We start from the raw sequence: 27,956 nt of genomic DNA on the forward strand, positions 1-27,956 counted from the left end.
TTAGGGTCATGTAGTCAGTTTCTGCACCATAGTTCCCTTGTATTTGACCAGCAAACCCCTGACTTTGTGATGATGATGGCAGGACGTATGTGATGATGATGACAGGATGTATGTGATTACTAAGAATAGGTAAAAAGAAGTTCACGGCTGCATGTAAACGGTAATAATAAAGTAATATTCATCAGCCATGAAAACAGATTAGAAGGAATAGTTTCTTCTTTTTAAGAATACGGGAAAAAACAGATTTTTTGGTGCCCATAATTGTAGTCACTGAAAGTAGTTTAGTAGGTGTAGATCCTCTATGAAGAGTCAGATGTTGAGTACAAAATGGCCACCAGTGGATAAATCAACATCATTGTATGTGGCTGTGATCTACCAAAGAGACATCTGTGTGGGACAGCTTGGGGACATCAACACTGTAATTTACACACTTTTGCTTTTTTAGTGACAGGAAATGTGACTTTGCTCATGCAAAACAACACTTACATTCCACCTGGTTTACATTCAAAGATACAATACAGTTTTACCACTCAGGTTCATGACAGCGTCAGACGGATGGCGCTGCATCGTCTAATCAACTTCATTGTGCAAGACTGTGACAGGCGACAGAGCAACATCAGCAGAGATATAGAATACACAATATACATTCAGAAGACCACTGTTGTACCACATCATGGTGTAGAAATCGTAAAAGTACACAGATGTTACTCAGCATCGTATACAGTTTATACTTTGTTTCCCAATGAGTGTTGAAATCAAAACAACCATGATAGCATCCCAGGTTTTAGCCTTAAAAACAACTGACTGGACACAAGGTGAAGACACCCTTAGATATGGCATCCGTCATCCAACACATTAAACCCTGAAAGTGTGCTTGACTGGCCCAACAGATTGCTACCTAAAACAGAAGGTGGTGCATTTAACCAGCAAATAATCAATCTATTAAGTGTCCTGTTGCTACACCCATGCAGCCTTCACTTTTCTTTTCTGTGATTTAACTCATGGCAGAAGTAAACACGAAAAACAAAATCACTGCATCACACATTTCAGTCCGCCAGCAAGCTTCCCATCCCCAATGAACAACCCCCCATGTGATATATATCATAAATGGACCAATCAAACACAGCCTCCGATATGGCCGATCTCTCCCAGCAGTCAACCCTCACTGTTTGGGGCTGGAGGGGTTGGATCTATGGATGGTGTGGCACGGGTCCAGGGACTCCTTGGTGGCACCGCCGTACACATCTACATCCTGGTCGGTCCAGGGGGCTATGTTGCCCAGCGCCGAGGAGCTGCAGTCGGCCAGGGCTGCAACCTCCGCCGGCTTCAACACGCGATCCCACAGGTTGAACTGCGATAGCTCCCCAACCAGGGCCTGGGAGGCATCGAAATGTCCGCCCAATGTGTCCTTGTGTAGAAGAGGAAAAAAACAAAAGGTTGAATGGCAGAATTGGAGATTAAATAGAGACCAAGTTTAGTTGGGATTTTGTATATGAGATTCAAACGGAGAAACTATTTTCAGTTTCAATTTAACTCCTGTGCTTAAGATCCTTCCCCCAAAAAGTAACATAACCCTGACAGCAGGTGACTTATAGACCTTTTTACAGTTTGTGACTAATGCTGACAAACAAAAGTGTGCATAGGCAGTTTGGCAACAGAAGTACGGTGAAGTGAAATAGCTTGTCAAGCCGCGCAAGAGTATTGACCACCAAAATGAATACACCCTAAATCAAGGTATGCGTGCTATTAGTGAGTGGGTCAAATACATTAGTAAGTAAAAGGTTTTAAGGTGCTGGGAATCAGCATCACAATCAAACAGGATTTTTTTACCATGATGGATGGAGATAATAAAAAATAAATAAAAAGCTTGCAAATAGTTGTATTGCATAAAGAATCTGAAGAAGTTCTTCACTTTTACAGAGGGGCAACATCCTTTTTTTCTGGCAGCTTTCTCATGACCTTTGACCTTCTGAAACAAACACACAACTCACCCAACCTCTGTCACTACCAACACCTACATTTGAAAGAGGCCATAAAAAGACAATCAACTACGTTCACTACAACCTAAAAAGTATTATCACAAATTTATAGATTACTTCCTCCATGACTCTACTATCTCTATAACAGTACATTAATGGACCTCAGATTTAAATATAGAACATACCGACATAGACTGGCAAACCATATGCAATAATACATTCTCCATGTCACTCAACTCTAAGACTCAACTCATTCAATACTAAATCATACACAGGGTACACATTAGGGTTGTCACGATACTAAAATTGTCAACTCGATACCGATACTCAGGAAAATATTCGATACTCGATACCATTTTCGATACCACAAGGATGAAAAAAAGACCCCAAAATATTTTTATTAACAAAAAAAAAAGCAAAAATAACAAGTTGCAGGTCTGAGGTAGTGCAACAAATAAATAAATAAAATAAACAATAACAATTGGAACAATATTTTGAGGTTGTAAATATTAGGCAAGCCTGATAAAAACTAAATTAACTTAAGTGTTCCTTCCTTGGCTATGCTTTATATACATAACAATAAACTAAATGACACTAGCCAAACCAGTTAACATGAACATTACACTGTTGAAATGCTGTATTCTCAGCAGCTGCACCTGTCTGGAAAAAAAAGTCTGAAACTGAAAAGTGCACAGAAATATTCGGTACTTTTGAAAATGAGTATCGTATCTCGATACAACATTTTAGTATCGATACTTTTTTGAGTTTCGATACTTTTGACAACCCTAGTACACATCACCACTCACAAAATGCACTATATATGGGTTTCACGGATAGCAACACCATACTGCCGCTCTACAATAGAAAACCACATCCATGCACTCTGGCTCTGCCCACATGTCAGCCGCTGTTGGTCGGAGGTCATGAGAAAGCTGTCAGACTTCCTCAGCCTCAGCATCCCATTCTCTCCCTCCATCACTCTTTTAGGTGATCTCTCCTCAATCACTGCTTCACAACGTCTCAGAATGTTCATTCTCATAGCACTCACTGTAGCCAAGAAAACGATTTTACTCAACTGGAAGAACTGGTGTCTGTTTCACAAAGCAGGTTTAGTGAAAACCTTGAGTTAGTTAACCCTGAGATGAGGGAAACTCTGGTTTTTCGGTTTCACAAAGCCAGTTCAGCATAAATCTGAGTCAGTTACTCGGGTAACATACTCCGTGAACCTAACCTGCTCGCTAGCAGGTTTGCTTCAACAAACCCTGAGTTTCTCCCTACATGTCTCCGCCTTTTTCCAGAATCTGAACCAACTCTGAAAAAATGTGCCGTCCTTTCATCGTCAACCTAATCGATATGGAAATAAAAGTGATTCTAGCAGCTTTGCATCGTGAGAGGATTTTGATTACCTTTCCTTTCAATCACATTAGATATTATCTAAACAATATTCTCCGACATTTTCAACATTTCATATTGCGGTCATAATCCGCAACCAGATTCTTTGCGGAGGTAGCTTTTTTGCGGGAGATTTATGAAATGTTTAAGTACATTTCTGTGTTGAAATACCTGCTTATATTTACTGTTTAATATGTGAAATATGATTAAAATCATATGCCTTAGTCAACGTATTTGCGCAATATTCTTATGCTTAATTTTCAACTGAAGCCACTTTCTTTCTGTGCCTGGGCGGATTACACCCAATGAAAATGGTAATTTATTCATTGCACTACTTTGTGAACTACGGGAGTTGAACCCCTGTCACCTGCACCATAGGCAGCGTTGCTAACCGTTACACCACAGTGTCGCTCTGCAAAGCTGAAAATGAACACTTATTACCTTTAGATCAATAGACTGTTTCATTCAGTTATACACATTAGATCGGGCAGTAATTGTATGCCACGCCAACTATCGCTACTTTGCTGCAGTTACGTTGCTCCTCTTTCTCAGGATGAGCTCGTTTTCTACATAAACACTCAGTAATATCTAATAACGCTCTCCCGGTTGCCACGGTGAATCGTAGTATCGGAGCTCCATTGATGATGGCTTTGTAGAGTCGGCAGGCACGCGCGTAACTCAGAGTTTACATACTCAGAGTTGACTGAACTAATTCAAAACCGCTGTTCTGAAACCGAAAACTCAGAGTTGCCCATCTCAGAGTTGGTCAACTCAGAGTTCAGGGTTAGGTTCAGAGTTTGTTGAACCTGCTTTGTGAAACGGGCCCCAGATCAAAACTCTCAACCCAGCATTGGCTCAATCTATTAACCGTCCATGCAAATCTGGAACAGCATCAATACGAGACAATATGACGGCATTCAATAAAACCTGGTCTCCTTTTCTACAGTACATCCAGAGCTGATTCCTCCCTCCTCCCAGCAAGAAAATCCAAATATAAACACAACATGAAAAGGACTAAATAATAAATTATGGCATCTTTCTTATCTTTCCCCATTCCCCCCTCTATTTTCCTCCTCTCTACTTTCATGTTTTTTTTCTTTTTGTTGTTGATTGATTTGAGTGTTTTATATCTTGTTGTGTATGTATTACTAAATTGTTTGTATACTAGTTTAGTTGCAAATCCTTTTTTTTTTGTAAATACAAATTTTTTTGTGCTCTTGTTGTTCTGGGTGGTGTGTAGAGCCCTCTTGTCTCGGGCCATGAACATCCCATGACAGTTTGTAAAGTTTCCAATCAGGATGCTTTCTGTTGCACCTCTGTATTTTTTTGTATAATTATTATTCATTTATCAGTGACAAAACAAGAATTTACAAAACAAGATGTTAAATAGACCTATTTAGCGTTGGAAATACAATTAGCTCCAGTGCACCAAAACAACAATGAAAGGTGACTGTTTGCTCCTCGTGCATATTTACACAACTCTTCAAGTTGCTGTGCATCATATACACGTTGATGATACAATGGCGGGCTCGTGTGAGCAACTACCGCCTTTCTATCTTCTTCGGATTAACGTTGTGGGCATGTTATATCCTCCGGCGGCGGGTCGCCTAGTAACACGTCTTCAAGACGTCACCTTATCTTCGGGCTTCCCGGCTCACTCCATTCACAAAGAGCTCGTCTCGCCTCGTTCCTCCTCTGAGACGACCTCCATTGGCGTCTCAGAGGAGGAACGTTCTGACCCCCCCTTTCTGTCTCTGTAGCTTTTATAATAACGACGGTGCAGAAAAAAGGAGTGATTCTCCCACAAACAAGAGACAGCGTAGAAGGGGCTGTGGATGAATAGAAAGGGAGAGCTATTTTAAGAGAGAGTCATGAACAGACAGAATATCATCTCTCTCATTAGTGAGAAACCATCATTACACAAGCATTTTGAGATATGACATTAGCCTCCCTGGTGTCAGAGGAACAACCCGAAGAGTCCAGTGCTGTAATGATGCAACACCTCAATTTGAATGGATATTTCTTTACAGTAAGACAGGAAGTACTTTATTGATCTCATTTTAGGATGAATGATGAATTGCTGTTGTGTGGATGTGTTGTTCAGATTTTAATGGGGAAAATCCAAGGTCGTCCCTCTCACTCTGAAGGCAGATCGACACGCTTAAACTCATTTCAGAGGAATCTCTGTTGTAGGGTTGTAGTTGTCCAGAATCAGAGAACGTATTTATTAATTTCAATATACGATTAGTATTAATCCCAAATGGGGGGGTTTTGAGACTGATTTAGAAATTGTGAAATCCTTAAAGGGATAGTTCAGAATTTTGGACATAAGACCTATTTTCCAAGTGAGCCAGTGTGTTCGAGACGTCTGCAGACGTTTTCAAGAAATTTCATTCAGTTCTTCTAGTTGCCGAGTTCGCTTGTGCTATGGCTAGCGCAAGTCAATCGTTCTAGTTAGCATGGCAACTGTCGATGTACATATGTGTTGATAGAATGTATGAAATAAAACCAACCTTGCATTTTTAAGGATTTATGTCTCAGCAGCAGCAGCAGCAGCAGCGTGTCATATTTCCTAGTAGACTATGGCAGCGGCGGACTGATATCACCTAGCACTTATAAGTTACCGGTTCTATAATAGTTTGTTTACCTGCTGTCATTGCTACAGACGCAGAGTAGCCTGCAGTGCTAGTTTCTTCAATCTCACAGAAATGGACACTTTTGGAGAATATAGTGAAACTTTTGAAGACTCAGATGAGGAGTTTTTTTTCCACCCAAACCCAACCGTGCCTGTACGAGCCTGAATATACAGAGGAAGAATTGCGCGAGAGGGATGCTCAAAGGGCAGAACGAGACCGAGATAGCCCCCGCTGGAGCTGAGAACCGGGACCGAACAAACGGAGACTGGTGGAGCCAGGAGGAAATCCCCCGCAACGCGTCCGAGGGTTTACGGGTCTACGGACGGAGCAGAGGTTCGGGTTCGCGGTGTGTAATTGTGGGTTCGCGTGGCCGTGGGCTGCCCGGTGTTTGCGTGAGGTCCAAGCGCTTTTCACCCAGGTCTGAGGGGATGAGTCCCGACAATTCGTCCCGGTTCGATTGCCTATTTACGGGCAGTATTTCGGGCGGAGCGTCTTAGAGTTTTGAGTCTGACGGAGAGTCTGCATGTGTGGATTTGCGGAGCCGCCCGCTGCCCGGTGTTGGTCTGTGGTCCACAGGCTTTTCACCCAGCTCTGAGGGCACGATGCCCGACTATTCGTCGGTGTTCATGTGTCTATTTACCGGAGGGAATCCCTGCAACGCGTCCAAGGGTTTACGGTTCTCCGGACGGAGCAGTGGTCCGGGTTCGCGCTGCGTAATTGTGGCTTCGCGTGGCCGTGGGCTGCCCGGTGTTTGAGTGAGCTCCGAGGGTTTTTCAGACAGCCTTGGGGGTATAAGTGCCGACAGTTTGGCCCGGTTCGATTGCCTATTTACGGGAAGTATTTCGGGCGGCGCGTCTTAGAGTTTTGAGTCCGACGGAGCAAAGTAAAGTTCCGCTGCTGCTGAGAAACTAGTTCCTCAAAAAATGGATGATTCATGCGATGCAAGGTTAGTTTTGTTTCAAATATTATTCTATCAACACAGATATGTACATCGACAGTCTAGTGTTTTAATTGATTTGCCTTGGGTGCACTATGGAGTGGGCAAGACTGTTTTTAATGCCTGTCTAGCTAAGAAACATTGACTTGTGTAGCCATAGCACAAGCGAACTCGGCAACTAGAAGAACTGAATGAAATTTCTTGAAAACGTCTCCAGACGTCTCGAACACACCGGCTCACTTGGAAAATAGGTCTTATGTCCAATATTCCGAACTATCCCTTTAATAAGATATAAAATGTAGTGCTGTTACTGTCGTATTTAAAATGTTTTTGACACTCAGGAGGGAACCCTAAACACTGATCAATAAAATGTGGTCCAAATATATTCACTTATATCCACAGAGATGGTTGAGATGTTTTCGCTACATTTCTTTCCCAGCTCAAATGTGATACATTTCCATGGCTGGCATCACAATCAGGTCCATTACGACTTGTGACTGCACCTACTACAAAATATTTGAACATTTCTATTTTATCTGAGGAACGGCGAGAGAGATCAAAACATACGCACCTTGTTCTTTCTCAGGTTTATCTTGAGTTGATAAATGAACAACAATGTTCCTTTTAAAGTTTTTAACAATATTTGCAGAAAAAAAAAAGAATTCCTTTTTTAGATCCAAATCCAATATTCCTTTCTTCCTGAAAAACAAAACATGACGCCTGCTTGCATCAGCTATTCCAACCAATTTTAACCAATGACATCTATTAATCTGCAACTTTTAGCGAAACATTATGTCCATGGCTATCTTTCACCCGGGAACGCGTCATGATTCAGTAGATACATCCTCTGCAAATTACATTTGAGCTCAACTTTAAATTGCAATATAATATCATCCAAAATGAAACTTTTTGATGCTAGCAACAACCTGTGCTTTCAGTTGAACTAGTGACCATGTTGACTGGTGACCTTCAGCTTGTAGTACTACGGACACATTCAGCAGAGAGTCACCGGTAAAACACTGGCGGTGTCTATAAACATTTTGACTACCACTGTTTGTAAAACTCAATCAAATCAAAGTCGACGTCATGGTTGTGACCACAAATAACGTCCTGGTAGCTTTAAATGCTGGTGTAACGTTACTGAACAACATGTGTGCAGGCACCTCTTGTCACTAATGATGTTCTGCGTGGTGTGTAGAGCCCTCCTGTCTCGGGCCATGAACATCCCATGACAGTTTCCAATCAGGATGCTTTCTGTTGCACATCTGTATTATTCTTTTATCAGTGACAAAACAAGAATTTACAAAACAAGAGAATGAAATATTGATGTATTGTATTTAATACATCGCACTACTGTCGGCCTTGTTCCATGTCATTCATCTCTATATCATCATTCACCTCTATATCATCCATTCATTCATGTGTCATCATGGGTCTCTTAAGCCAGTGGTCCCTAACCACCAGTCAGCAAACCATGTGGCAGAAAAAATCTATATCTTGCTTTATTTCCGCTTTATGACTATCGGTCAGTGGTGTTTTCTTGCAGAGGCCAAGGGAAGCCAGACTTCCTCAGTTTTTTCAGAATGTAACTATCATTTAATAAAATCACTTTTTTAACAGTTTCCGTAATCCCTCTGTGAGGTGTCTGTCGTCTCTCTTCATTAATTATTGAGCGTTTCATGATGTGTAAAACAGCGCCCCTCTAAATGTTACGGGGTGAATGAGCGTTGAAAACATGTTACTGCACCCCGTTGTCTGCGCTGGCCTCTCTTGGTGAAAAAAAAGAAAGAATGATTGACCAATCAGGTGAGGCTATTGTCACGACACTGCTCCCCTGTGATTGGTCAGGACAGTGCAAAGGGAAGCCGCGAACTCGTTGGCATCAGGCCAATCAAATCACAGTATGTTATCGACGTCAACGTCAATGAATGAAATAACGGAAGATTTGTTGCGTTGTGTTCATCTCTTGATAAAGCTAGCTAATTTTTTAAGCGATTATGGAGGGTGGAGATTTGGAGTATTTAGTAAAAAAATAATTTTACTAAACTGCCTCTACAACAGCAACTCCGGATTAACACCAAAACTAGAGCTCCGTAGTACGGAGTCCGTACGGAGAGGCTCATTTATGCTCTACGCTAGACACGCATACGGATATGGACTGAGCCTTCTGTCCGTTCTCTGCGTATATTTCGTCCGTATTTCTGTCCGTATCCTGCAAGCTTGCAGATGCGTACCGATACGGACCAAACGTTGCAGTTCCAACGGAAATCGTGGGGCTAGTGTCGGGCATTGTGCACAGAAAGGGATGTATTCAGTGGTCTCACAGACCACCGCCATCTACAAAGCTGCCTGCGATTTTGCCTCCTTCTCAATAGATGCAGGATCATTGTCTCATCCATTGTCCAGTCGCCATGTTTGTTGTTGTGATAAACTTATTTTTTAAAAACTTTATTGGAGTAACGTTTTAATGTGAACGACGCCCTCTAGAGGATGTTTTGCTCAACGTCCATTCCAACGTAGAGGACGCATGAAAGCATGAGGGCAGCGACGTTTAGAACGTTGATAACGCACGTCTCTATTTACGCACGAAATGGAAGCATAAATGAGCCTTTAATGAGGAGAATTACGTCCGCACTGAGTCGCTAGCTGGTAGCGCCAAGCTACAGCGGCTATTCTGCTGGCCCTGTCTCCATTTAGACAAAGATTCCTGCTCCCTGAATAATCATATAATAATAAGAATAAGAATAAGAGAGAGAGAGAGAGAGAGAGAGAGAGAGAGAGAGAGAGAGAGCGAGAGAGAAAGAGAGAGAGAGAGAGAGTCGGTGCTCAGCGTGTGTAAGTCCTGGTAAAATGATGCTGGGCGCTCTAATAGTTCATCCGACCACGGGAAATAGCAACATATAAACTGCAACGTCCGTTTTTCTGCTCCTACCCCCTAAAACATGCACAGCTTCCACATATCAATCCCGTTTTCTTTATGATTTTTTTTTCATATATATAATTAATGAATTATTTTCGTCATGTTTCCGGCTCACCAGTCAGCGAAATTGTTGCCTGACATAGTACCAGTCAGTCTGACATGATGGTACCGATTCAGTGTAGTACCAATTAATTATTCATGCATCCATCCTCCAATCTATCCATTCATCCATTCACCCATTAATCCGTCCAACCATCCATTCTTCATTACTTGATCCATCCATCTAGCTGTGACCCTTCCATTCTTTCATCCATCCATATATCCATCTATATCTGTCCATTATGGGTCCATCTATTAGTTTGTTCAACCAACCATCCATCAATCATTCTGTTTATCCATTCATTCCTCCATCAGTTAAATCCATTCATCCATCCATGCTATATGTGTCACCTGTTCCTGTCCCAGTATGAGGACTCCTCCTGGTTTGATGGGATGCCAGGCAGCCAGTCCCTCTCCCCTCCCCTTCATCTTCCCCTCTTGGTACGCCTTCCACACCCCGTCTCTCAGGGTCCAGCTGACACAGATGTGCTGCCACTCATTCTGTGGTAGGGAAAGGGGCAGCTGCGCCACCTACAGGTCAGAAAACAAACACCTTTCTTTACAAAGTGGTTTCAAGCGAGCTAATACACATCAAGCTTGCATTCTAATTGGATATTGGAGGTTAGTAATCATGGCAGAAAATGGACACACTGGTGGTTTCTATCAGCAAGACTACAGCCTATGGACAGTCTCAACCTTCCTCTACCACTGTTGCAAACCCCCACTCCTCTCTACCATGGGAACCATCAGCTATAAAAGGTAAACATTAATGCATAAACCAACAGCTGCAAAAAGCTCGGCTCGATGCTGTCTTTCCTCAATAACGACTGGCTGTATAACCTGAGAAGATCTCTTGCAACATTCTTTCTTTTTGTGGTTAAAATGTAATTTGTTGTTCAAGGGCATCACCTGTTTTGGGACTACCTATTCTGTACCAATTCCTATTCATTACATGACTCATGAACAGGAAGTCTAAGAGTAATTACAAGGAACTAATTTCTGCTTTATTAGGTGTTTTCATGCAACATTGTTGCCGAGGTGTGACAGCAAAAAGTGCCTTTTCCATGAAAAAAAAGAACAAATTAAAAGTCTTAAATTGTGTTTGCTGATATTGTTCTTGTGCTTTGGTTTGGCAAGGTGGATCGATAGCTCTCCCTACAAATGTTCAATGAGGCAGCCCCAGGTTTCACCCAGATGTAAATCTAGTACACATGTATCACATGAAGACAGTTTCTTTGGACATCTATTGCACTTCTGTCCATCCTGGGAGTGGGATGCCTTCTTTTTTTTTTTAAGGAGATTTCCTTATCGGATGAGACAGATTGCTCATATTGTACAGATTGTAAAGCCCTCTGAGGCTTACTTGTTATTTTGAGCAGTATACATAAATGTAACTGAATTGAATGTACCTTGTCGTTGATGAGCAGCTCCACAGGGTTGTGGACTCCCTGCAGCAGCACCAGCTCGTTGGGCTGCCCTGGGACCGAGTAGGAGAAGGGGGTACCAATGCCCCCTTCTTTGGCCTTTAGCCACACACAGGCAGTGAAGGCGTACATCTCTGTGATCTCTTTTCTCACCAGGCCGTACATGTAGTTGGTCCGCATGGGGAAGGAGAGGACAAAGCCATCAGGGAAGGACGGCTCTGTCAATGCTAGGGAGATGAAAAAAGAGAAGGACGATGCGTTATTGGGTGGTATTCATTCAAAGACACTGGTATTTCTCTTCTCATTCAACATCCTTCTCCTCACCTACAAGGCTCTTAATGGACCATCATATCTTAACAAGCTCATTGAACCCTACTGTCCTACTAGAACACTACACTCTCAGAATAAAGGGTTACTTGTAGTTCCTAAAGCCTCCAAAATTAGAACAGGTGCCAGAGCTTTCAGCCATCAAGCTCCTCTTCTGTGGAACCGTCTTCTGGTTCTGGTTCTGGAGTCAGACACCGTTCCCACATTTAAGAGTAGGCTTAAAACCTTCCTCTTTGACAACACTTATAGTAAGGGTTGGCTCATGTTTGCCTTGAACCAGCTCTTAGTTATGCTGCTATAGGAATAGACTGCCAGGGGGGGTTATAATGACACACTGACTCTCTCTCTCTCTCTCTCTCTCTCTCTCTCTCTCTCTCTCTGGTAGAGAGAGTGTGACTGCTCAACATACTGGATTTTGCTGCTTTTTGGTCTACGACGACATGGTTGAGATGGATCCATGCCATGGACTACTACTGTTGATACTACTACTACTGTTAATACTATACTGCGTGACGTGCCCGAATCTGCGCGCGACCGGCCCGGATCTGCGCGCGCGCCACGGACCTGCTAACCCGACAACTCATCAAGACGGGATACAGATAAGCCCATGTTTATCGTTAAGGACACTTTAGTTCATCAGTTTTTCATGAAGATGTCCATAAGTCAGACACTTAAGTTTGTGTTCTGAAAGGTGACAAGAAGTTTGAAAACTACAAGGGACTGTGTGTAACCTTAATAATAACTGTGGTTAAAGTGTATGAAGAGGCATTTATATATTGTCAATTGAAGAAATTAAGTCATAACTCGAAAAAAGGAAAACATTTGTGCACATTTAAGCAAGCCAATATTTTCAGTGTTTTTGAAGTTTTTATTTTCTAAGCATGTTCATTTAAATGTGGCCATAAGTATGTTGTCAAGTGTAATTGTGATATTACCAAAGCTTCACAACATTTGTTACTTAAGGGGATGATCTAAGGACTAAGGACATTGACCTTATATAGTTTGACTTTTAATTTCTGTCTTTGTGGAAATATCTGCTGTTAACTACACAGCTAATGTTAACTGAGTACAGGCAATCCACAAATAATTTAAGATGTCACAAACAAGTGAAAAGGATCTTGCGTCAGAGAAGTCTGACATTGAACAACAAGCGGTACAGCCTGCAGAGCTCCGTAGAAGTGAAAGAGCTCGAACATTAACGGAAAAGGGAAGGGAATTTCAGAAGGAAAAGGTGAAAGGATTATCACTTCGCTTTGACAGCATTTATGAACGCTGGAAGGTACTGACTAAGGTGGCTAAAAAATCTGTAATCAGACAAGATCCCAGCAATATCCTACAAGAACACATTGAAAGTATTCAAAGGGTAGAATTTGAGCTGAACAGTGTTTATAATGAATACAGAAACATTGACAGCCCAGCTCATGACATGAGACGCAAGTTGGACAGATGTGCATCAGTCACCAGCATTGTAATACAGAATGCACAGTCTCAAATTCAAGGAACAGAGGAAGAGATTATTTGGCCTGATGCTAGCTCTTCGCATCTTCAACCTCCAGTGTTTCATTTCATGAACTTAAAGGTCCTAAGTCTAAATCCCTTCACTCTGCTGTATCCTCATCCAAAAGACAAGAAGCTGCTGCTGAGTATGCACATACACGGGCTGTATTGAAGATTATGGCTGAGCAAGAAGGCCACCAAGCAGAACTGCAGAGACTTGAAGCTGAAAACAAGTTGATAGTTGCAGACCAAGAAGCAGCTGCATCAACTCGCCGTCTTCAACGAGAAAAGGAGGAACTTGAACGCAAGATAGAAAGAGAGAAACAAGAAGCAGCTCTGTTAAAGAGACAGCATGAGGAGAATGCTGTAAGAAAAAGGTCAGTTGAAAATCTGAAGAGAGAGCTTGAGCGTTTGGAAAAGCTAAAAAAGCTAAAGCAAAGCTTCAAGTGTATGATGCAAATGAGCTCTATCCAGCCCCAGACTTTGTACCTCAGAACCCTGAGGCTGAGTTGCTTACAGTTATACAGTCAATGGATCAGGTGAGTACTGCTGATCAGCACCCACCACCACTCAGAGATGTGACTCCAAAAAGTGTGCTCCAAAATGACATGGGAGAGCTGGTGAAGATCTTAGCTGAGGCTATAACAGCAAACAGGCTACCCATTCCTGAGCCTTCAATTTTTAGTGGAGATCCACTCAAGTTTAATCATTGGAAATCGTCCTTTCGGACACTTATTGAGAGAAAGAATATTCCAACCACAGAGAAAGTCTTCTTCCTCCAAAAATATGTCGGAGGAGCCGTTAAAGAAGCCTTAGAAGGTCATTTTCTGGTTGGTTCAGAAGACTCATACAATGCAGCATGGGACCTGCTTAATGAAAGATATGGCCAACCCTTTGTAATTGCCAAGGCTTTCCGAGACAAACTACATGCGTGGCCAAAGATTGCTTCAAAAGAGAGTGCTGAGTTGAGGAAATTTGTGGACTTTTTACGCAGTTGCGAAAGTGCTATGGCTAACAATGAGAGTCTCCACGTTCTTAATGATGGAATTGAGAATCAAAAACTTGCTACCAAGCTACCTGACTGGTTAAGTACTGGATGGAACCGAAAGGCCACACAATATCAACTTGAATATGGTAGGTTCCCAAACTTCAGTTATTTTGTGACGTTTCTGTCAATGGAGGCCAGCATTGCTTGCAACCCAACAAACACCAGTGAAAGGAAAATAGTCACATGTGTTTTGTAAGAAACCAGGACACAGCTTACACAAGTGCTACAAATTCAGTGAGAAGCCAGTTGCTGACCGTGTCAGATTCATTCAAAGTGAAAAGCTGTGCTTCGGCTGTTTGAGCCCTGGCCACCAATCTAAGAGTTGCAGTAACCGCATGGTCTGCGATACTTGCACAAAGAGGCACCCCACATGCCTGCACGAAGAACGTTCGAAAAGGGAACAAGAAATAAAGAAAGACAGGGCTCCAGACTAACTTTTTGCATTGGTTGCACTGGTGCGCCTAACTTTTTTTTTTAGGTGCACCAGCACAAAATTTAGGTGCACCCACATTTTTCATCGCGTCGCCTTTAACGCCAAAAAGTCACCTTTTTATCGCTCTCCTTTTACATAATGACACCCCCTTATGGCCTAGGTTAACTGCAGCACCATCAGCACCCAGAGCACCCGTTTTCTCCAGCCAATCTGCACACTGATGCCCAAGCGCAGTAAATGCTTGCTTTGTGGCAGCATAAATTCCTCAAGAATAAAAAGATCATACAGGTCACTAGCCTATAGATTGCAAATGGAAAACTGTTTATGTGATCTTAGCCTAGCCTAATTATATTTTTACTTAGGCTATTCATTTTTAATAATAATATTAGGAATAGGCTACTATACAATTTCCTATTCATGATCTCTCATGCTGTAATGTGGGCCTTCAAACACTGTGCGTGTCCATGCTCCACCGGACATGTCCAATTAACATGTTGACCGGCCTCCCTTTACGCAAAATGCTGCAGTAGACAATAACGCACTCCTTCGTAGAGACGTCTGTGTCGCCGTCAATCATGAATGACGTGTACGTGGCGTTTCCAACCTCCGCAGCTGTCTTGTTCTTTAGTGTGTCGCCATTTTTTTCATCAGAATAATTTCGGACTTAAATTTAGTGAACGGCAACTCCTCCTTTGCAATATTGTATGCGACGTTGAATTTTATAATCATTTCAGATTCCTCAGCGGACGTGATTGATACAGCCTGACGCTGAAATGCAGCTGGATGAGGGGCCACTTTATTAACACACTTATCACGGCATGTAGTATGCTTTTTGGACATATTGCGCTTTTTCAATGTCTCGATGCGAAATGTTGTTGACTCTTCCACAAACGCACTATTTATTACCGGCCAAATGCTGACCGCACTCCCGCCAATAAATGCAGTGCATTGAGTCCCTTTCTTCATTGTACATCAGCCAGGGAAATTGCTTCAACCAGTCCTGTCTGAAGGCATATTTTTGGGCTTTTTAATTAGTCACGGGGCAAGGCTTTCTGCCTCTCTTCATTTTCAAAGAAAATCGAAGCGCTCAGCGTCGAAGCGCTCAGAGTACCTGCTCTGCTCGCTCGCATTTTCGAACTGACACAATTTACAGCAGTGAAAAGGACCACAGCCAATCAGAGGCAAGGACCCGCCCGAGCTCTGTCTCTTATTGGTTTAGACCACGATACCGTCAGGAGAACATAAAGAGATGCTGCGCTTATGATTTTTTTTTCCACCCGAGCAGCGTTAGGTGCACCAGTGCGACCTACAATTTTTTTCAGTCGCACTCGCATACGCGACCAAAATGGTCGCACTCTGGAGCCCTGAAAGAACAATCTAAGGAAAGAAGTCATGCTAAGGAAAAAACTCAACCACAAGATGTCACAAAGGAAACAACATCAAACAGGGTTGTACGAGATGGTAATAGTACACAGACGTCGGAAATAGTACCTGTCTATGTTTCAATGTCAAGTGATCCAGACAAGGAAGTTCTCGTCTACGCTCTGTTAGATTCACAGAGTGACTCTTCATTCATTCTTGATGAAGTGGCAGATGTTCTTGATACAAACACAGAACAAGTGAAGTTAAAACTATCTACAATGTCGTCAAAGGGGACAATTGTACACTGTAAAAGACTTAATATCCTACAAATAAGGGGCCTATCTTCATCCAAGAAGATTACAGTGCCGACTGTTTACACACGTGACTTCATCCCTGCTAATCGCACACACATCCCAGTGCCTGAGACAGCAAAGGCATGGCCTCATTTAGAGCATCTTGCAGAACACATCGCGCCTCAAAAGGAATGCGAAATTGGTCTGTTGATCGGTTACAACTGCCCACAAGCTCTAATGCCACGAGAAGTCGTTTGTGGAGAGGAAAACCAGCCATTTGCTCAGAAGACCGATTTAGGTTGGAGCATAGTGAGTTATGGTGACCCAGGTGAACACTACGGCGATGCTATTGGAGTAAGTCACCGCATCATCGTAAAACAAGTCATGCCTGAAGTGAAAGCAATGGTGAAGCTAAAAGGAGAAGTCCATTATGTTTGCAATACCCAGGTCAGTGAAATGGTCACTCCAGATGATGTAATTAAGGTGCTGGAATCTGATTTCAGTGAGAGAGGTGGAGAAGAGACAACCTTCTCTCAGGAAGATCTTCATTTTTTGGCAAAGCTGAAAGATGGAATCAGACAGAAGCAAGATGGTCATTTTGAAATGCCCTTACCTTTCAAACAAGACAGACCAAATCTACCAAATAATAAATCATGTGCTGTACAACGCCTAATGTCCTTGGAACGGAAGCTCAAGCGAGACCAGCAATACTGCAATGACTACATAGGCTTTATGAAGGACATCATTGCTCGTGGTGACGCAGAAAAGGTCCCTGAAGAAGAGCTTAACAAGCAGCCAGTCTGGTATGTTCCCCACCATGGCGTGTACCACCCTCAAAAACCTGGGAAGATACGAGTGGTCTTTGATTGCTCAGCAAGGTTCCAAGACACGTCACTGAATGACCACCTTCTCACTGGTCCAGAGCTCACAAACACCTTGGTGGGAGTCCTTTGTAGGTTTCGCAAGGGCCCGATTGCCATCATGTGTGATGTGGAACGTATGTTCCACCAGTTCCACGTAAGGCCTGAACATCAAGACTACCTCAGGTTCCTATGGTGGGAGATAGGTGATCCAGCATCTCCACCATCAATTTTTCGGATGAAGGTCCACCTATTCGGGGCAGCCTCCTCACCTGGCTGTGCCAATTTTGGACTTAAACATCTAGCTGCTCAAGGTCAGGATAAGTTTAACCCCAGCACTGTTCATTTTATCCAAAGAAATTTTTATGTTGACGATGGACTAGTTTGTGCGACGTCTGATGCTGAAGCAATCCAGCTAATCAAGGAAGCGACAGAGCTTTGCAGCACAGGCAAGCTTAGACTACACAAGTTCGTCTCCAACAGCCAGGAGGTATTGAAATCGATACCGAAGGAGGAGTGTGCTGAAAGCGTCAAGGACATGGATATGGCTTTGGGAGAGCCGCTCATGGAAAGAGCTCTTGGCGTCCAATGGTGTGTATCCTCTGATGACTTCCAGTTCAGAGTGACCGTTAAGGAACACCCAACTACCAGAAGAGGAGTACTCTCTACAGTAGCTTCCATCTACGACCCGTTGGGGTTTGTAGCGCCCTTTATCCTCCGTGGAAAGCAGATCTTACAACAACTGTGTCGAGACAAGGTTGCTTGGGATGAGCCACTCCCAGAAGAGCTAAGACCACAGTGGGAATTTTGGCTACAAGATCTGCGAAACTTGTCTAGGGTAAGGATAAGAAGGTGCTATTTACCAGCTAACTTCACAGATGTCAAGCAGTATGAACTTCACCACTTCTCAGACGCCAGTGTCACCGGTTATGGGGAGTGTTCTTACCTCAGAGTAGTCGATGTCAATGGAGATGTTCATTGCTCACTAGTCATGGGAAAAGCACGTGTCGCTCCTACCAAAGTCACCACAGTGCGACGGCTTGAGTTATCAGCTGCAGTGGTAGCAGCAAGGACAAGTGTTATGCTCAGAAATGAGCTTGAAATAGAAGGTCTTCAAGAACATTTTTGGACAGACTCAAAGGTTGTCATCGGTTTCATGTGTTTGTAGCGAACAGAGTCCAAAGAATCAAGTCCACTACAGATGACGAACAATGGCACTTCGTACAGTCTGAAGATAATCCCGCGGATCATGCTTCAAGAGGCCTGTCGGCAGATCAGCTTGTTGCTTCAAATTGGTTCACTGGACCAGATTTTCTATGGAAAAGGGAGCTACCCAGAAGAGATGTTATGGTGGGAGAAGTCAATGATGATGATCCAGAACTTCGAAAGGCCCAGGTGCTCAACACCAAGGTGAAGGAAGACAGGTCATTGTTAGACCGCCTAACAAAGTTCTCTGACTGGAAAAGAGCTGTTAAGGCTATTGCTTGTCTAAAGCGACATGCTAAGCAGATCAAGGGCATCAAAGCTAAAGTAAGTGAAGCTACAAGTATCGAAGAAAGACAGGAAGCAGAACTGTTCATAATCAAGCTGATTCAAAGGGAAGCATTCAGCAGTGAAATCAAAGCTGTAAAGCAAGGCAAGGAAGTGAAACCCAAAGACAAAGCAAACAAACTACACAGGCTAAGCCCATTTGTAGATGAGCATGGTGTGCTTAGGGTTGGAGGGCGTTTGACAAGATCTGTTCTTCACCCACATGTCAAGCATCCTGCCATTATGCCAAGGAAGAGTCATGTATCATCGTTGCTTATTAAGCACTACCACGAACAGGTGCATCATCAGGGAAGAGGAATAACTGCCAATGAATTGCGATCCAATGGAATATGGGTCATAGGATGCAGCAGTGCAGTTGCCTCGCAGATTTACAAGTGCACAACGTGCAGAAAGTACAGACGGAACACACAAGATCCAAAAATGGCAGATTTGCCAGAAGAAAGAATGGAAACAACAGCCCCTTTCACATATTGTGGCATAGATTGTTTTGGACCGTTCTATGTGAAGGAAGCAAGAAAGGAACTGAAGAAGTATGGTCTTCTTTTCACCTGTATGTGTTCTAGAGCCATACATATTGAAATGCTTGATGACCTTACTACAGATGCATTTATCAATGCATTGCGTACATTCGTCGCAATACGTGGACATGTAAGACAGTTGAGATGTGATCAAGGCACTAACTTTGTAGGCGCAAGAGGAGAGTTCATGAATGCAATGAAGGATTTGGATCACGAACAGTTGAAGGAACATGGATGTGAGTTCATAATGAACTTCCCATCATCGAGCCACATGGGAGGTGTATGGGAGAGACAAATAAGGACGATCAGAAGTGTTTTAACTGAAATTCTTGACCAGTCTGCTAAACGCCTCGACAGTTCCTCGCTCAGAACCTTTCTGTATGAAGTGATGGCTATTATAAATAGCAGACCTCTGACAACAGAGCATTTAAATGACCCAACAAGCCTTGAACCCCTTACGCCTAATCACATTCTCATGATGAAGTCCAACATAATATTCCCACCTCCTGGTGAGTTTGTGAGTCAGGATCTATACCTGTGCAAGAGATGGCGTCAGGTGCAGTTTTTGGCAAATTAATTCTGGACAAGGTGGAAGAAGGAGTATCTCCTTAATCTTCAACAAAGACAAATATGGCAAAAGGACAAGAGAAATACAAAGGTTAACGACATTGTCATCCTGCAGGAGGACAGTTCTCCACGTAACCAATGGAGATTGGCAAGAGTGACAGAGGTGTATCCGAGCGCTGATGGGAGGGTTCGGAAGGTGAAACTGTTAATTAGTGACTCGACCTTAGACAGCCAGGGAAGACGCACTTCCAAGCCACTTTACCTTGATAGGCCGGTGCAAAAGACTATTCTACTGCTTGAAGCAGAATAAAGGTTATGGTTGCAATTTCATAAAAACAGTATTTGGGTAACTGTAAGGCTCATAGTATACTGTATGGTGGAAATGTTTAATTGTAAAGTGAAATGACAAATTGTCATTTGGTGGGAGTTTAACTGCCATAAATATTATTTCTGTCATTATTGATATGTTTGTTTATTTATTTAAATAATTTATATTTATTTAATCTATTTTTATGAATATTGAGTTAATTAGGAACTAAAGTTCGTTTGCGTTGCACTCGGACACTGTAAGGTGCGATGGGTAAACCATACACGAGGCAAGACGTTTTTTCTCTTCGGCTGTTTTAGACAAAGAAGTTACTGTGTGGAGTTAAAGAAGGAAATGTTTTTCATTTTTACTTTGAACCGGGTGTTTTTCTCATTCCCTCTTGGTTATGTGCAGCCAGCGAGGTATGTGTAACGTTTGTATTTCCCGAATATATTTGTATTTACTTTGTACTGTGTATGTTAATGCACTCAACCACAAGATGTCACAAAGGAAACAACATCAAACAGGGTTGTACGAGATGGTAATAGTACACAGACGTCGGAAATAGTACCTGTCTATGTTTCAATGTCAAGTGATCCAGACAAGGAAGTTCTCGTCTACGCTCTGTTAGATTCACAGAGTGACTCTTCATTCATTCTTGATGAAGTGGCAGATGTTCTTGATACAAACACAGAACAAGTGAAGTTAAAACTATCTACAATGTCGTCAAAGGGGACAATTGTACACTGTAAAAGACTTAATATCCTACAAATAAGGGGCCTATCTTCATCCAAGAAGATTACAGTGCCGACTGTTTACACACGTGACTTCATCCCTGCTAATCGCACACACATCCCAGTGCCTGAGACAGCAAAGGCATGGCCTCATTTAGAGCATCTTGCAGAACACATCGCGCCTCAAAAGGAATGCGAAATTGGTCTGTTGATCGGTTACAACTGCCCACAAGCTCTAATGCCACGAGAAGTCGTTTGTGGAGAGGAAAACCAGCCATTTGCTCAGAAGACCGATTTAGGTTGGAGCATAGTGAGTTATGGTGACCCAGGTGAACACTACGGCGATGCTATTGGAGTAAGTCACCGCATCATCGTAAAACAAGTCATGCCTGAAGTGAAAGCAATGGTGAAGCTAAAAGGAGAAGTCCATTATGTTTGCAATACCCAGGTCAGTGAAATGGTCACTCCAGATGATGTAATTAAGGTGCTGGAATCTGATTTCAGTGAGAGAGGTGGAGAAGAGACAACCTTCTCTCAGGAAGATCTTCATTTTTTGGCAAAGCTGAAAGATGGAATCAGACAGAAGCAAGATGGTCATTTTGAAATGCCCTTACCTTTCAAACAAGACAGACCAAATCTACCAAATAATAAATCATGTGCTGTACAACGCCTAATGTCCTTGGAACGGAAGCTCAAGCGAGACCAGCAATACTGCAATGACTACATAGGCTTTATGAAGGACATCATTGCTCGTGGTGACGCAGAAAAGGTCCCTGAAGAAGAGCTTAACAAGCAGCCAGTCTGGTATGTTCCCCACCATGGCGTGTACCACCCTCAAAAACCTGGGAAGATACGAGTGGTCTTTGATTGCTCAGCAAGGTTCCAAGACACGTCACTGAATGACCACCTTCTCACTGGTCCAGAGCTCACAAACACCTTGGTGGGAGTCCTTTGTAGGTTTCGCAAGGGCCCGATTGCCATCATGTGTGATGTGGAACGTATGTTCCACCAGTTCCACGTAAGGCCTGAACATCAAGACTACCTCAGGTTCCTATGGTGGGAGATAGGTGATCCAGCATCTCCACCATCAATTTTTCGGATGAAGGTCCACCTATTCGGGGCAGCCTCCTCACCTGGCTGTGCCAATTTTGGACTTAAACATCTAGCTGCTCAAGGTCAGGATAAGTTTAACCCCAGCACTGTTCATTTTATCCAAAGAAATTTTTATGTTGACGATGGACTAGTTTGTGCGACGTCTGATGCTGAAGCAATCCAGCTAATCAAGGAAGCGACAGAGCTTTGCAGCACAGGAAAGCTTAGACTACACAAGTTCGTCTCCAACAGCCAGGAGGTATTGAAATCGATACCGAAGGAGGAGTGTGCTGAAAGCGTCAAGGACATGGATATGGCTTTGGGAGAGCCGCTCATGGAAAGAGCTCTTGGCGTCCAATGGTGTGTATCCTCTGATGACTTCCAGTTCAGAGTGACCGTTAAGGAACACCCAACTACCAGAAGAGGAGTACTCTCTACAGTAGCTTCCATCTACGACCCGTTGGGGTTTGTAGCGCCCTTTATCCTCCGTGGAAAGCAGATCTTACAACAACTGTGTCGAGACAAGGTTGCTTGGGATGAGCCACTCCCAGAAGAGCTAAGACCACAGTGGGAATTTTGGCTACAAGATCTGCGAAACTTGTCTAGGGTAAGGATAAGAAGGTGCTATTTACCAGCTAACTTCACAGATGTCAAGCAGTATGAACTTCACCACTTCTCAGACGCCAGTGTCACCGGTTATGGGGAGTGTTCTTACCTCAGAGTAGTCGATGTCAATGGAGATGTTCATTGCTCACTAGTCATGGGAAAAGCACGTGTCGCTCCTACCAAAGTCACCACAGTGCGACGGCTTGAGTTATCAGCTGCAGTGGTAGCAGCAAGGACAAGTGTTATGCTCAGAAATGAGCTTGAAATAGAAGGTCTTCAAGAACATTTTTGGACAGACTCAAAGGTTGTCATCGGTTTCATGTGTTTGTAGCGAACAGAGTCCAAAGAATCAAGTCCACTACAGATGACGAACAATGGCACTTCGTACAGTCTGAAGATAATCCCGCGGATCATGCTTCAAGAGGCCTGTCGGCAGATCAGCTTGTTGCTTCAAATTGGTTCACTGGACCAGATTTTCTATGGAAAAGGGAGCTACCCAGAAGAGATGTTATGGTGGGAGAAGTCAATGATGATGATCCAGAACTTCGAAAGGCCCAGGTGCTCAACACCAAGGTGAAGGAAGACAGGTCATTGTTAGACCGCCTAACAAAGTTCTCTGACTGGAAAAGAGCTGTTAAGGCTATTGCTTGTCTAAAGCGACATGCTAAGCAGATCAAGGGCATCAAAGCTAAAGTAAGTGAAGCTACAAGTATCGAAGAAAGACAGGAAGCAGAACTGTTCATAATCAAGCTGATTCAAAGGGAAGCATTCAGCAGTGAAATCAAAGCTGTAAAGCAAGGCAAGGAAGTGAAACCCAAAGACAAAGCAAACAAACTACACAGGCTAAGCCCATTTGTAGATGAGCATGGTGTGCTTAGGGTTGGAGGGCGTTTGACAAGATCTGTTCTTCACCCACATGTCAAGCATCCTGCCATTATGCCAAGGAAGAGTCATGTATCATCGTTGCTTATTAAGCACTACCACGAACAGGTGCATCATCAGGGAAGAGGAATAACTGCCAATGAATTGCGATCCAATGGAATATGGGTCATAGGATGCAGCAGTGCAGTTGCCTCGCAGATTTACAAGTGCACAACGTGCAGAAAGTACAGACGGAACACACAAGATCCAAAAATGGCAGATTTGCCAGAAGAAAGAATGGAAACAACAGCCCCTTTCACATATTGTGGCATAGATTGTTTTGGACCGTTCTATGTGAAGGAAGCAAGAAAGGAACTGAAGAAGTATGGTCTTCTTTTCACCTGTATGTGTTCTAGAGCCATACATATTGAAATGCTTGATGACCTTACTACAGATGCATTTATCAATGCATTGCGTACATTCGTCGCAATACGTGGACATGTAAGACAGTTGAGATGTGATCAAGGCACTAACTTTGTAGGCGCAAGAGGAGAGTTCATGAATGCAATGAAGGATTTGGATCACGAACAGTTGAAGGAACATGGATGTGAGTTCATAATGAACTTCCCATCATCGAGCCACATGGGAGGTGTATGGGAGAGACAAATAAGGACGATCAGAAGTGTTTTAACTGAAATTCTTGATGAGGAGTCTTTACTGTTTAAGAGTATTAGTGGGGTGGCTCTTACATGTTTTAACTGTATTTGTTCCATATTTATATGTTTGTATGTTTTTCATCAGATATTGCCTCAATATTATGTGAAATATGTTTGATTAAAATGATGAAACTAGTGGGTTTTTTGGCAAGACTATGATGACATTTGTCATAGGACTAAAAGTTCATTTTAAAAAATGCTGACAAAACTAAGGGAGGAAACATTTGGACTAAAAGTTGACTAAATGTAATGACTTTTCAGCGACTAATACTATGAAGGATACAAGAGACTAAATTTGACTCAAACTAATTTGCTTTTCCATCCAAAAACTAAGACTAGTCTAAATCAAAACGTATCTAAAAAAATAATGTGACATTACCAAACAACATAAACAGGAGATAAGATTATAAATTACAAGTTATGTCATTTCTTTTTCATTTCATTTTGTTTGTGCTGTGTGATGACTCTTTCAGCTCCTGGCTCTAGTTGACATTCAACAACATCATATGAACTGCTGCTGTGCTGACCCAGTTCACCCACAGAGCTCATTAAAGTTTCATTTCAACCTTCTCTTGCTCTTGTTTACCTCATTAGTTCACCCTTCATTTACTCTCCTTCTGCTCCAGACTCACTGTGTTCCAGCTCCGTGATCCGGTGGGTGACCGTGTCGATGCCCTGGTTGATCTTCTCGTGTTGGCCTTGCGTCTCCTTCCTCATGGCCTGACGCTCCTTCTCCAACAGCTTTATCTTCCTCTCCAGCTCCCCCTCCAGGTCCTCCACTCTCCAGGTGCCCTTTCCGCGCCCGGGGGAGCTCTTAGATGGAGGCTTGGTGGCAGGGGAAGAGGGGGAAGAGGGGGAGGAAGGACGGCGACCCTCCGGGGCAGCTGCTGCCGGTGGAGAGGAGGCACTGCCGGTGGGCGCAGCGGGAGGCTTGTTACCAGCTGGGCTGCTGCTGGTCATACCCATGGACGTGTCGGTGACGTTCAAGGCAGCTGGGCCGATCTCCGCCTGCAGGGGGCGCAGGAGAAAATGATTCAAAAAGTCAGAGAAAAACATGTCTCTACTCGTTATAACATGCGAGTATATGACAGCAAGTCTTTGTATGAGTGGCAGGGGCAGCGCTAGAGATTTGGGGCCCTATAAAAGAATATAATCCTGCCCCCCCCCTTCAACCCCAATCACCCACCAGTCTTCTGTCTACTGATTGTTTCAGCTCTGATTGTGAATTGTGTTTCTCAGGTGTAGCTCTGTGCATGTCTGTGCTCTTTAATGTCATGATAAGCTCAGAGTTTCCCTTTTACAGGCAAATGAAGAGCTTGGCTTTTTAATGAGACACTGAACTCAAGTGAGCAGATCCGTCTTTTCTAAAGATGAGCCATTTAAACACACAGTATGTTGAGCAGGTGTTAACAAGCTGATGTTAATCTGATCAGTAATATTGTCTGTGACTATTGATAACGGAGGACATCTGAATGCTGAAGGAGTCTCACTGCTAGTATTCATTAAAGCAGAATAAACTGTGAGTCCTACTTATTTGTGAATTACTATTATTGTTGCTAGCTGGTTGACTTTTAACATTAAGTCTCTTTGTAGCAAACAGGATTGGTTTTCTATTCATGTTAGTGGGTTTAACCTGAAATAAACCTGCAGGAAGGGCAGTGAAACGACAACGAGCAACACAGTGAGAGGCGGTGTGTTGGTGTCGCAGGATTAGTATTCACAGCAGAAGTTGGAAATAGAAACAGCAGTAAAGAGATGCTGCTATTAGCGGCGGAGGGTGATATATATATATATATATATATATATATATATATATTATGAAGAGGGCTGATGAGGCAGGACTGGACCTGGACAGTCAGGATATAAATCCACACTGACTGAGACAAACTTCTTGTAACTGAGTGTGCTTGGAAAGAACTGGCAGTGATGCAGCACACACACACACACACACACACACACACACACATACAAAGATACACCATCTCCTTCCTGTCCAGCATCCTCATCTTTTATTTATGTCTCTATCGGATGAAGAGGTTGAGGGTAGAGGCTGACGTGATGGGGGGAGGGTGTGTAGGGCCAGCAGGTATGATTTCCCATGGGTCCATGGGAAACGTGTGCAAGAACTCCTGTCACGAGTCATTCATGGAAAAATATAGAAAAAGGTGTCAAATATGTCCAAATCTATCTGAAAACGATTAATACAATATACAAAAAAGTTGTGGAAACATATATGGGAATTAAGAATAAAATATTGGAAAAAATATTCGAGAAAATGGTCGGAAATGTGGGAAAATGGTTGGAAAATATTGAGAAAATATAATTATTAAAATATGTAAGATACATGGAAACCAGTCAAAAGTATGTGAAAAAATCTGCAATATATTTAAAACAAAAATCTGTGAGAATTAAGAATAAAATATGTGAACAACAGGAAAATTGTTTTGAAAAATAAATATCGAAATATCTAAAAATGTTATCAAAATTAGTCGAAGAAATGGTGGAAAAATCTGCGTAAAATGTCTGATAATTATGAGTAAAATATGTGGACAGATTAGTAGGCCTATGTGAAAAATAGAAAACAGGTAGTCAGTGGCGAGGTGAGGGGAGAAGAGGATAGATGAGTTAGAGAGACAGCAGGTCACCAACTAAAGCATCTCATTAGTTCTGCATACGTATGAAGTCTGAATATTCAAATTTAGATAAATAGGGAAATCTGAGAGAATTATTATCGAATAGAATAGAATTATACTCGGTCCAGAAGCCCTGCTGTCTAAACTCAAACAGGTTAGTTACCTCGAGTTTCTCGATGCGGTCCTTCAGGTCCATGATGGCCCTGGCCAGCTCCTCCACAGCCCGCGCCGTCTGCAGCTGCGCCGCGGCGGAAGAGCTCACATCATCCCCGGCCATGACGCGGCGGTTGCCGCTCCAGACCCCGATGCTCCGTTCCGGGACGTTCCTCTCGTCCTCCAGGCCGCTCTCACACTCGCTCAGCTTCCCCGTGAGTTCCCGGATGGTCCTCTGGTCCATGAGGATCTGGTCGTTCTGCTGCAGCACCATCTGACGGAGCTCCTCCGCGGTGCTCCGGAGATAGGTCCAGTCTTCGTCCCCGGCCCCGTACAGCGGCTCGTCCGCCTGCTGCTGCCTCACGTCTTTGCTCTTGCATTCTCCCACCGGTACAGGTGTGCAGATCAAGCGGCTGAAGCTGAACTGTTTTGCGGAGCCACCGCCGGTCTCCTCCCCGAGATGGAGCTCGTTGAGAGTGGGAACCTCCAGGCCGATGCCGCCGAGCCCGTTCTCTCCGTTGAAGGACTCGGCGCCGTGCAGAGCGCCTAGTGGTCCGGCATGCGCCACCGATCCGGACTCCAGGGGCTCGAGCAGAGTCTCCGGTGACAGGGTGCCGTTGTTGCCGAGAGGCTCGGCGCGTTTCCGGGGATAAACACTGGCGACGATGCAGATGACGACGCCCAGGATGACCACGGTCCCCGCTCCCACGAGCACCACCACGAACTTCATTGTTGCTGTGGAAAGAAGGACGTGGACACAACAGGAAGAGAAGCGATCTCTTTTAGTTAAACCACATGGACGTCATCACATTCGATATAAAAACGAGCCTTACATCCGGAGATGTCTCTGCTGGTGACTCTTGTCGCCCTCTGATGTCCCCGCGCTGTCTGGACCGGAGATGCTCCCTCTCAGTCTCCGTGTTGCTAAGCTGCTCTCTCCTCCGCGCGTTACCATGGGGACCGCGAGGAGAGGAGGAGCCAGGGTGTGAGCATGCGTCAGTCATAGCAGGG

General features: G+C 43.5%; 1 protein-coding gene across 1 annotated transcript; it reads right to left on the bottom strand.

Annotated features, from left to right (window-relative positions):
• Positions 1-203: 203 nt before the first annotated feature.
• Positions 204-27,899, bottom strand: nptxrb (neuronal pentraxin receptor b). The gene is made up of 6 exons (XM_084006370.1): positions 27,779-27,899; positions 26,956-27,680; positions 24,792-25,167; positions 11,373-11,614; positions 10,315-10,494; positions 204-1,408 (listed from the first exon to the last, which is right to left on the bottom strand). The coding sequence occupies exons 2-6, from the start codon at positions 27,673-27,675 to the stop codon at positions 1,163-1,165; spliced, it is 1,764 nt and encodes a 587-aa protein (XP_083862496.1). The 5' UTR covers positions 27,676-27,680; positions 27,779-27,899; the 3' UTR covers positions 204-1,162.
• Positions 27,900-27,956: the final 57 nt, after the last annotated feature.

This window comes from Eutrigla gurnardus, assembly GCF_963514095.1.
Source record: "Eutrigla gurnardus genome assembly, chromosome: 3".
In the NCBI taxonomy this organism is placed as follows: Eukaryota; Metazoa; Chordata; class Actinopteri; order Perciformes; family Triglidae; genus Eutrigla; species Eutrigla gurnardus.

Bases quoted from the DNA above. Each gene is read 5' to 3' on its own strand.
- nptxrb (XM_084006370.1), bottom strand. From the start codon at position 27,675: ATGAAGTTCGTGGTGGTGCTCGTGGGAGCGGGGACCGTGGTCATCCTG. The intron at 25,168-26,955 runs GTAACTAACCTG...CGCCCCCTGCAG, and splicing joins ACCGCATCGAGAAACTCGAG to GCGGAGATCGGCCCAGCTGC. The intron at 1,409-10,314 runs GTGACACATATA...CTTCTACACAAG, and splicing joins TCATACTGGGACAGGAACAG to GACACATTGGGCGGACATTT.